Below are 12490 nucleotides of genomic sequence, written 5' to 3'. Positions count from 1 at the left end.
TGTATCATAAATCTTGTTAAATGTTATTATTGATTTATGTCTTTTGTTGACTACAAATAAAATTCAATTTTCTGTTCAAAACGGAAATAACAAACATTGGTCCAAGAAAAAAACAGTTATATCGTAGTAGATTTATCTATGACAGAAAACAACAAACGATATAAGAACTCTTAGTAAACTTATAGAGTAGGAAAATAATACAGTAAAGGAAATACAACATTAAAATAATGCAATATGTGGGCAGCTCTCTCACATGCAAAACACTCTAACTGTAAAAATATAAGGGCATACACACGGGGACACATTCTACTGCATCCACAAAGCACGTGTAACAAACCCTGCAGTCTCCACAAGAGACAAAGTGACACAGAAATTAATAACTGTAGATCACCGTACGGTCAAGAATATGAGTGAACTTTAATGACTAGAACAGATGAAGCTTTAACAGATCCATACACTATTATACGCAAGGATTTATATCATTTATTATCTTTGAATGATTGTTTAAAATGTAACGTCACAAAATCGTTTAAGGTAAAATGCACAATAGGAAAAACTATCCTGTAAAGTGGCCGGAACGGCTAATAAAGAAATCAATATATATGTATACGTATTTGTATAGCGCTATTCGAATTTGAAGGTTTTCGTCCTTTTTTATCTATAAGTGCATTAATTATTAGCTTTGATAGCACGATTTAAGATATACTTATAGGTAATATAGCCTTGGTAGATTCATAAAAGCTGATTGTTTTATTGTAGATATTTCATTGCTGTAGAGACTCCTTGAAAAATATAGAATCAATTATGCATAAAAGACGCCTGTAAGAGCTGTACGTTAAAGTAAGTATATTTAACAATTTTCAAAGAGGGGTGAGATACCAGAGGGACATTCAAACTCATAAGTATAAAATAAACTGGCAGCGCCATGGCTAAAAAGGATAAGACAAACAGACAAACAATAGTACACAAAACAAAACATTAAAAAGACGGAATAATAAGAATCTAAGGGTGATATCAAGTGTTCTGGAAAGGTGGGCAGATCCTGCTCCACAAGTTGCGTGTAGCTCATGTAAAAGCAAACCCGGTAATAACTATAATTCGGTATGATCCATTCGAGAAAAGGGAAATAAATTACAGATACGATATAAGGAACATATTCTTCATCATCTGTGAAACAAATATTCCATAATCTCTTTCATCGTAAAGCTTTGTGTTCAACTGACACTGATTGTCAATTTTAAGACGTTAGTCAATATATGAAATTTTGCAAATCTTTAAGGAATTGTTGGTCCTAAATGCTCTTCGTAACTTCGTACTTTATTTGGCCTTTTTAATATTTTTGTGTTTTGAGTGTCACTGATGAGTCTTTTGTAAACGAAACGCGCGTTTGGTGAAAATATCAAATTTCAATCCGGATATAATTGAGTTTATTTAAAATAGTTAATCAATATTATATTGAAAGGGCGATGCCTCATATATATGTTTTATTTTACTAAAGTCATTGTTAAACACACTTAATTGCAGGAATCATAATACATTGATACTTAGTAATTGACGCCAAACTTGGTTTCATCGAATGCGTTTTAAACCCGAAGAAATCAACATGACTTTGTTACTTACAATTCATACAAATTTGTCATGTTGACGAATGTATTACTCTCTATAGCCTGTATCTTGTTGTTATAAAGGCGTCTGGAATATACAAATATATGCAATAGCAGTTATCGATGTTTATCTCTTATAAATCGGCACACATTACCAAGAAGAAATATAAAAGGAGCAAAATATGGTGAATCGACATAGCAATCGTCTTTTGTAATGTACGCATATCCTGCTATATGAATACAGATTTGATCAAAATTCGTCATTTTTCATGGTGATATAATCGGTAAAATTACAGGTATGAAGACCCTTCGGACAAATACATAAAACTACAAAATAATGTTGTGTCGGTCCGATTGATGATTGTGACCATATTCGATACACTCAATATATTAAGTGCAAATGGATGAAACGTTTCTAGTTTTATCGTGTTAAAAAGAATTTCTGTCACTTCTGAAAGTATGTGTATTGTTACCGAGCTGACTCTGAAAGTCTGTTTCGTCTCCCCATGTCTTATATGTCTTTTCTATATTAAGACATCGCTAAGACCAAACAGATTCTGATGAATCTAGTAATAATATATGTCGTGAACTATTGTGAATTTAAAGCCAGTCGACCAATAATGTTTCCAATATTATGTTATTGTGTTATGCGAACAAACATATTATGCGTGATTGAAAATATGTATTTCGATCGAGGATATTCTACATAGCTTGTAAAAGTGTCTACGACTTTATTGATAAAAAATCTTAATACATGATTTTTCGTACCTGAATGCTCCTTTCTTCATTTTTTTTCAAATGTAAATATAATTTTAAAACAGTACATAAAAAGGAAATAGTATTGATTGTTATCAATGCTTTTATCTATGTTCGAAAATAGTATTTAAAAAAAACAACAGAAAAGGAGTGATTTATAATTAATTGAATGTGTGAAATTTACACAGATCAGTTAAGTAAACAATGTTTCAAAAATATATACTTACAGATATTGAAGGGTTGGTAGATTTGTAAACGCTTGTTGTTTGATTGTAGATATTTCATTATTGTAGAGAAACCTTGAAAGATAAATTATTCTTGAAAGGTGCCTGTCAGACAAATAATCTAAAATAAATATATCTAACATCTGTCAATTATACAGACATTGATGCAATATATTAGCCTAATCAATTTTCAAATGAAAACAACTAGTCTAACGATTTGTGTAAAGAAACACGCTATAGACGGCCAGTTTATAGAACTACAAAAATAAAGACAATCCATTTAGAATGTCAAATCCGCAAAAGCGCTGATTTGTTGCCTTGAATCAATATAAGAGTTCTATAAATATCATTAGGAAAAAAACTATTTTTTTCTAAATTCGCTGTAAAACAATTTTAAATATTCTCTACACTTAGTAAACGCTAATTGAACGCCGAACTTGGTTTCAACGAATGCATTTTATAAATAAAAACTAGATGACATCGTTACTTACAGATGATACATACTTGTCAAGTTGACAAACGTATCACTCTCTATAGACTGTATCTTGTTGTTATAAAGATATCTGGAATATATAATTATATACAATAGCAGCTGTTGATGTTCAAATCTAATAAATTTACCAAGAGGAAATCTAAAAGGACAAAATCTGGTGCATAAACAGAGTAAGTTTCTCCTGCAATACCCCAATTACTCGCTTTAAAAACCCACAGACAGTTAAGTTACGTTTTATATTCTCGAATATGCAACAGTAGGTATATTTACCGAATTGATGACTATTCTGCCTCCGACCTTACACTGTGAAACCAATTTCGAATCGGTCCATTTGGGGATTATGACCACAAAGTAGCGATCGCTTTATTATTTAGTTTTTATATCAGTCGTTATTCCGACAAGCGATTATTTAAAAGTCATTCTATAGCATAGACAATAAACACAATACAATTCTTAGGACATAACGGTCCGTGTATATCTGCGTCCATTCGTTTTTCGTTTTGAAATATCAAAAACAAAAAACAAAAAACGAAAGTGTTTTTATTTTTCGTTTTTGATTTCATAAAAACCAAAATGAAAAACAAAAAGTGTTTTCATTTTTCGTTTTTGATTTCTTAAAAACCAAAACGAAAAACGAAAGTGTTTTCATTTTTCGTTTTTGATTTCTTAAAAATTAAAATGAAAAACAAAAGTGTTTTCGTTTTTCGTTTTTGATTTCACAAACAAAAAACGAAAAACAAAAGTATTTTGATTTCTCAAAAACTAAAATCGAAAAATGAAAGTGTTTTCATTTTTCATTTTTGATTTCACAAAAACAAAAAACGAAAAACGAAAGTGTATTTATGTTATCTTTCCAACTCAGTTTAATTGTCATTCGTTTTTGATTTCACAAACAAAAAACGAAAAACAAAAGTATTTTGATTTCTCAAAAACTAAAATCGAAAAATGAAAGTGTTTTCATTTTTCATTTTTGATTTCACAAAAACAAAAAACGAAAAACGAAAGTGTATTTATGTTATCTTTCCAACTCAGTTTAATTGTCATTCAAAAAATGACAATGTTGTCAATTGTCATTCATTTAAAGGTCGTTAAAGTATACATGCACAGCGGTTGTCAGATCAATACTACTTTAATCGAAGATAATGTCGACGGATGCAAAAGTCTTTATCAATCTAAACAATAAGGGTGCGTGATCTTTACTTTTAAATTTGGAGAGGTTAATCTAAGATGATAATATTGTAGCGTAACTAGCCTCTTTTACAAATAAAGCAAACTATATATTGTTGGCGAGGGAAGGGCTCAAGGACTCCAGAAGAACTGGAAAAAAATGATACAAAATCTTTCACACCCTTTCTTAATCTAAAGCGCAAGTTTTAATTTATCTATTTTATTATGTTCTCGGAGCAAAATATATAGATACAGTGTAAGACTTTTAGTATGTACATGTATGAACAATATCAAAAGACATATGTAGGATGATGAAAAAAATAATGTAATCCACAAAGTCAAGTGTGTGGCTATTGTTAGTTTAAACATATTTATTAATAGTGGATTGGAAATTTTCTCACCGGAACGGGCATCGAACCAGGAACTTATGTTTTTGTATAGTCCGAAGCACTAACCTATGTTACTTTTGTATAATGAGGATCAATGGTCTAGTTCCTCGTTGAAGACCCTCCAGCTCCTTTCAAGATGAAGAACAGGCATAAAAGCCCTGTTCATTAATAATTTGTATTTTTTCTATATATTGTGTGCAATTTTGTCCCGTGTACATTTACTCCACATCTCTTTATTTTCTATTTCGGACCTGGACACGGCTCAATTCTAGTTTAGACCTCCAATGTTAAAGGTCATATGTTTTTTTTTTAAATTATTTGATGCCGTGGGATTGGGATTTTTAGCTTTAATGTAAACCATGTCAGGTTTTTAACTTGTATTTACAGCAAAGATAGCCAGTTTGTGTTCTGTAATATACTGTAACAGTTTAATTTTACTTGTCCGGTCGCATCGGAACTTCTCAAAACATCTTCCGAACAATATCTGGACGTCGGTTTCGGGGGCATGTACAATTGCTAAACCACACATGAACGTTCTTTAGTCTTCGTAGATCTATTCCAACTTGAAGTCTTTTTGAGTCTACGAGCAGAATATGATATTTTATACCATTAAATATTGAAGCCATAGTCATGAAGATCGATTACTTGATTGATGTTCCGTTAACGTAGCCGCAGAACAAAAACGCGAGAGCTACTTTTGAATATTTCTACAATTTTAAGTAGTTTTCCACTCACAAACACAATAATATTTTCAACATTTATTAAAATATTTTTTTTTTACACTTTTTAACTTTTATGTGGTTTTAAAATATCAATTTGACTTGAATTTGGGATCCCGCTAACATGTTTAACCCCGCCACATTCAAAATGTATGTGCCTGTCCCAAGTCAGGAGCCTGTAATTCAGTGGTTGTCGTTTGTTTATGTGTTACATTTTTGTTTTTCGTTCAATTTTTGTGCATAAATTAGTCAGTTTTCTTGTTTGAATTGTTTTACATTGTCATTTCGGGGCCTTTTATATCTGACTATGCGGTATGGGCTTTGCTCATTGTTGAAGGCCGTACGATGACCTATAGTTGATAATTTCTGTGTTATGTTGGTCTCTTGTGGAGAGTTGTCTCATTGACAATCATACCACATCTTCTTTTTTATATTTATATGAGTATATTAAATAAACATGTATATACCAAGCTAAGTCAGTTTATATCTTGTTTTTCGTCTGACTATACAAAAGGCGAGGAGAGCTACTTGATAGATCAGGTTGACTGATAAGCTGTCTATATAAAGTAATGGGACAATGCATGGCATGAAGACATCACCACATCACTGTATGCAATACTCAAAAAGACATCCAGAGCTTACCATATAGTCATCAACTACCCACCAACAGGCCGTGAGCTTTGGTCGGCTCTGAACTCAAATCCAAGAGCACAGCAAAATGTCAAAATATTCTATTCAAACTGGGTGATCTGGGAGAAAAACATTGAAATTTTCCAAAGAAACACACACACCCCTCAACTTTTAATAAGGAGATTTGGTATTAATGCAAATGAGTCAACTATCCAACAAAGTTCAAATGTAGTGGATGTAAGCAATTATATATAGGCAACCATATAATCTTCAACAATGAGAAAAAACATACGGTATTGTCGGCTACAATAGTCCATGAATTGAAAAATATGAAACAGTTCAATTGAAAAAAATAACAGCCTATTTTAAAACAACATGAATTACGAAAAACACATATAAAAGACATCAACAAACGAAAACCATTGAACTACATGCTCCTGAGTTGGAGCAGGCACATGCAATATATTGTGGCGTTTAACATGCTTGTAAACAGCCGGGACAGTTTTGTTACAGCACAGCATAAGAATAAACTATACAAATCAGTGGAAAGGGGCTTAACGTATGAGATCGATACAAAACAGAAGGGAAAAAAAGGTCTAACAAAAACACATACCGAATGTGGCAGGGTATTTTTACCTCGTTTTCAAACAATCAAAGTACTGAAGTACTGAACATCGAATGACTGCAAGTTCTTTTGGATTGTCACAAGCACTTGTCTCAGAAAAAAAATCACATCTCTATGCTTGAAAGTGAAGTTAATGTACAGATATATTTTTTTTGAAACTCAGTTCACATATTCTATATCATATGATCTTTTTAATTTCAATGCCAAATATAGAGTTCTGACCCTCAATTCCACGGTCCACTAGACATGGAAAATGATAGTGCGAGTGGGGCATTTACGTGGTATGGACACATTCTTATTCAAATCCTTTATTAAAGAAGTCAGTAAATTTACTACAGATAACACTACATTTGTAAATTAGACGAACTAATCTAATCAAAATGTATATCTCTAATTTCGTAATACTTATGTGTATGAGAAAATTAATATATATATTAATTTTAATAAGATTGTTGAACGAACGCGTTCAATCTTAGGATTTTATTCTTGTCAATTTTTCCGACCGAGCAGAGCGAGTCGAAAACAATTAAATAGACGTCTTTCAAGCCAAAGTTAATATGTTTGCTATACACACATATGATTTTATTAAACTTGGTTATCAATTGTTAATCAAAAATACAGTCCTAGATAATAAAAAATCATGAAATATTTGGTCTAGTTATAAAAAAATCACACAAAAAACAATAGTTGTCGTTTGTTGATGTCGTTCTCGCCTCTCGTTTTTTAGCTCACCCGGCCCGAAGTGTCAAGTGAGCTTTTCTTTTATCTTGGCGTCCGTCGTCCGTCGTCGTAACTTTTACAAAAATCTTCTCCTCTGAAACTACTGGGCCAAATTCAACCAAACTTAGCCATCATCATCATTGGGGTATCTAGTATAACAAATGTGTCCGGTGACCTTGCCAACTAACCAAGATGGTCGCCATGGATAAAAATAGAACATAGGAGTAAAATGAAGATTTTGGCTTATATCTCAAAAATCAAAGCATTAAGAGCAAATCTGACATGGGTAAAATTGTTTATTAGGTCATTATCTATCTGCCCTGAAATTTTCAGATGCATCAGACAACCTGTTGTTATGTTGCTGCCCCTGAATTGGTAATTTTAAGAAAATTTTGCAGCTTTTGGTTATTTTCTTGAATAGTATTATAGATAGAGATAAACTGTAAACATTAATAATGTACAGCAAAGTAAGACCTACAAATAAGTTAACATGACGAAAATGGTCAATTGAACCCTTAAGGAGTAATTGCCCTTTATAGTAAATTTTTAACAATTTTCATAAGTTTGTACATTTTTACAAAATATTTTCCACTGAAACTACTAGGCTAAGTTCTTTATAGATAGAGATCATTGTAAGCATCACAATGTTTTGTAAAGTAAGATCTACGAACACATCACCATCACCAAAAACACATAGACCTAGGTGAGCGACACAGGCTCTTCGAAGCCTCTATTTATATATAGAGTTTAGACCTTTGGTTTTCCCGTTTGAATGGTTTTACACTAGTCATTTTGGAGGATCCTTATAACTTGCTTTTCGGTGTGAGCCAAGGATTCGTGTTGAAGAGGGTACTTTAACCTATAAAAGTTTCCTTCTACACCCTGTGACTTGGATGGAGAGTTGTCTCATTGGCACTCATACCATGCACATCTTTTTATATCTATATATTCTTTCGATATTTTTGATTGGGGTCTGGAGCTGGCATGTCAGTTACTGCTAGTAGTTCTTTGTTAATTTATGAATCATATTCGTTTTGTGTAGTTTCTTTTGTTTACTATTTTGTCATCGGACTCGGATTTCTTTTAAACTGAGTTTCTCTGTGCATATTGTTGTGTGTTTGTTTATTCTACATGAGCTAGATATAATTGTATAGCGGGAGGGTTGAGATCTAACAAAGCATGTTTAGCCCCGCCGTATTTTTGCGCCTGTCCCAAAACAGTAGACTCTGATCTTTGTTAGTTGTTTTATGTTTTTTGTTTGTCTAAGTTAAGTGTGACGTCCATTTTCACATTACTAGTATATATTTTTATTTAGAGACCAGCTGAAGCCCGGATTTTCTCGTTGTGTTGAAGACTCATTGGTGGCCTTCGGCTGTGCTCTTTGGTAAGGCTGACTGTTGTTTCTTTGACACATTTTTTATTTCCAGTCTCAATTTTATTGATTGATCAATTGTTTGATTGATTGATTGATTGATTCATTCATTGATCATTTTACTACAAGCAAAAGTCATGATCATTTGAGAATCCTTTATTTGTATTGTAGTGTTAATTTCACCAATGAAACTCGACATTAATGTTTGTCTTAATATTAAATTTCTTTGTAAACTCTAAATTTACCGTCTGATTATAATAAGACACGCAAGAATAAAAAAAAAGATTTGGCCTTCAATGTCTCAACCTTTTTTAATGTGAGTAACTTCATTGTTTACTTAGATTTCGAGTTTGATGTTGATGAAGTTTCCATAATAAATTTCCGGTAATTGTTCTGCATAAAACCCTATGGGAAAGCACATTAACTAAATTTTTCAAACGTTTATTGGAACCTAATGATTTGGCAAGGTGTTGCAACCTGTAATGTAAAAAAGTTACAGCCGATTGCACTGAATGTGTAGGCAAAGGTAGCCTATCCTTGGTTAGCTTGCTTGTATTATTAGGTTAGGTAAACTACCCTCCTTTAAGAGTAGACTAATAACCAATCAATCTGTCTGTAGGACTAGGCTCCTTTTACATGAGGGTGGTATACCATACCTAGTTACTTCATAGTTCAGCTAACAAACAAGCGATCCAAAGATATTACCTTTGTCTACACACTCAATGTAATCGGCTGTAATGAAAATGCGGAGTTTGTGAGACCAGGCTCAAGCAACCAGTCGGTAGCAGTCAGTTTTCAAATATATAAAAACAAATATTGCATAAGACTCAAATGTACTTAAAATGTTTTTGTTAATATATAACCATTATATCATCAGTTTTTAAAATATAATTAAGCAGTCAAAGACACTTTTCAATGAATTTTAAAATTTCATTTCTGGTTTATTTAAGAATTGAATGCTTTTTTTTTTGTTACTTCATTGAGGTGTAAAGCGATGACCGAAATACATTTTGTATGAAAAGCGGAAGCGCTTCATTCTGAAAATGTACGCACGGTCAACGCTTTTACAACCCTATGAAGTTACAAAAAGAAGCATTCAATATTCATAATTACATGTTTTAGCTAGGATCATGAAAACACGATTTTTATCAAGTTTTTATTAAATTCACCTTTGCACTTTATTGTGGGACCTCGTGTCATCATGAATAATGATTTTCGTTGTGTAATTTAACATGAGATGTGCAGTTAGCCAATCAGAATAACGAATTATAATGAAACATACATCTTATGTTATTATTAGTTATATAAAGCCAAAATCAATCGCTTTAGATATATTACACAGCGTACTGCCCGCTTTACATTTTAAATAGTCAACACTATTAGAATGGTAAATAATTATGATTTTTTTTAATGATGGCAAAATTGCACTATTGGGTGAAATAGCTTTCCTTATTATCGGCATCCTGTCAAATAGTTCATGAAAAGTAATAATAATTCTGCATTAAAAGGAAAGAAAGTTGCACTCGTGCTTTAACTTTTTTTTGCCACACAAAACTGTTTTTACAAAACATTCTACCTCTGAACTAGTGGATTTCGCTTAAATATGACTGGACAAAAGGTTTATTTTTTGTATTCAAAGTATGGTGGGCAAATAAATTATTTATTACCTTAAAAAAGATTAATCCGTGCTATAAATTAACTTGTAATTTTGATCAAGTAGGACCTAGATCTCTAGCTTACGTTCTCACCTACAGCAGATAAAAGTATTGCCGCAGAATTTTTTTATTAACTGTCTGGTAAGGGTTTTTGTAGGGTATACGACCTCAACTTTAGACCTACTTTAGAAAATAAAATAAGCAGAACAACACCCTGGATTTTTCTACTGTAGACCCCAGCTACCCAGCTTCCCTTTGCACCTAGTGAGGACAATTTTTATTACATTTTTGGTAAGGATGGGGTTCGGTGTTTGACCCCAACTTTGGACCTATCTTTGAAAAAAAATAAGCTAAACAGCAACCTTGATTTTTTTCTCCAGCAGACATCAACTACCAAGCTCCCCTTTACACATTTTTCGGACAGAAGTATTTCCGTAGACATTTGTTTATTAACTTTTATGTAATGATGGGGTAGGGTGTGTAACTGAGGTCCACTTTAAAAAAATTTACAGGGACTATGTTGTGGTGTGGTCTATGCAGAACAATTACCGGAAATCTGTGGTAGTATGCAAAATAATAGTCTTTTTTTATAATGTGATATGCAAAATGTTGGTAAATAATGATACATACTTCTGAATTAATAGACATAGAAATAAAGAGAAACCATATGATAACCAATAGCAATCTCCCAGAGACAAACTAACGTTCATTAAGGCAACTTGTATGATGGTCTGGATTCGGGGTTCTTAATTTCTGTATTCTGTGATATTTTATGCCATATTTCTCTATTCTTTATACTTTTTGACAATTATTCTCTTATCATTACATTTTAACACCATTATTCTAGCTATTTTATTTATTTCTTGGTCCATTGTCTCTATTATTTATATTTTTTGTCCACTATTCCCAATTCCATAATCCCCCATCAACAACCTCTAGTTAATGTCACCTTATAGTCTTCACAAATAAGCAAAATTAATACCTTATAGGCTCCTAAGGACAAACCAATTTAATATCCCAGTTTGAATTGTGAAATTGCGGAAATTTTGAAAATTGAATCAAGCAAAATACATTATCGTCCTCGTAGTTCGTAAAATACTGGCAGATGGATCTTGGTCATCAATTCTAATAATCTTGGATCGACCTTTCTAAACTTAAAAGTAATAAAGTTCACGCATCCATATTGTTCCGATTGCTAAAGACTTTTGCATCCGTCGACATTATCTTCGATTAAAGTAGTATTGATCTGACAACCGCTGTGCATGTATACTTTAACGACCTTTAAATGAATGACAAATGACAACATTGTCATTTTTTGAATGACAATTAAACTGTGTTGGAAAGATAACATAAATACACTTTCGTTTTTCGTTTTTTGTTTTTGTGAAATCCAAAATGAAATATGAAAAATGAAAACACTTTCATTTTTCGATTTTAGTTTTTGAGAAATCAAAATTGAAAAATGAAAACACTTTTGTTTTTCATTTTAATTTTTAAGAAATCAAAAACGAAAAATGAAAACACTTTCGTTTTTCATTTTGGTTTTTATGAAATCAAAAACGAAAAATGAAAACACTTTCGTTTTTTGTTTTTTGTTTTTGATATTTCAAAACGAAAAACGAATGGACGCAGATATACACGGACCAATAACGTTTTTTCATGTTAATATCAATGTTTGTCATTTTTGAAATGTTGTGTATGGTATCTGAATGACAAAGTTCACTGTTTAAGGACGTGTTAACAGTCCTCTTCACATGTTGTTACAATTTTCACTCTGTCGTCTAGACAACGAGGATAGTCTACATAACAACCAGGGGTGTTTCTCTTCGACTTAATACATTAAACACCTCAACATAACATAACGTTTTGTGTGGTTCACTTCTTTCGTATGTTAATAAAATTTAAAACAGTACATAATAACCAAATGAAATAGTTATAAATACGTTTATTAAAGATAAAAGAATATATTATCATTCTTGTGAACAACAACCCTTGATCAAGGAAATGCTGATAGAAAATACATGACCTTAAATATATTATCAACGGGGATATATACTGTAAACCAACTTATTGTCGCCGATTCTTAATTTTGTATTTTTAAGGCTTACTAGCTAATTTGCCGAGATTTAGTTTTGC

General features: G+C 32.0%; 1 protein-coding gene across 2 annotated transcripts in view; it reads right to left on the bottom strand.

Moving 5' to 3' along the window:
* Positions 1–12490, bottom strand: part of LOC143079904 (uncharacterized) — an 86720-nt gene that overhangs the window by 38258 nt on the left and 35972 nt on the right. Inside the window, exons 1-3 of one of the 2 annotated variants that reach the window (XM_076255533.1) lie at positions 2588–2666; positions 1621–1692; positions 711–782 (exon numbers count right to left, since the gene is read on the bottom strand). In XM_076255533.1, the coding sequence (XP_076111648.1) occupies positions 711–782; positions 1621–1640 (92 nt within the window). In that variant the 5' untranslated portion in view covers positions 1641–1692; positions 2588–2666. Of the gene's footprint in view, positions 1–710; positions 783–1620; positions 1693–2587; positions 2667–12490 lie in introns of those variants that run through there. The other variant, XM_076255531.1, reaches the window with a different exon arrangement.

This window comes from Mytilus galloprovincialis, chromosome 6 (genome assembly GCF_965363235.1).
Source record: "Mytilus galloprovincialis chromosome 6, xbMytGall1.hap1.1, whole genome shotgun sequence".
NCBI classification, from domain to species: domain Eukaryota; kingdom Metazoa; phylum Mollusca; class Bivalvia; order Mytilida; family Mytilidae; genus Mytilus; species Mytilus galloprovincialis.
Note: the sequence above shows the minus strand (reverse complement) of the source record. Positions and strands in the feature narration are given on the sequence as shown.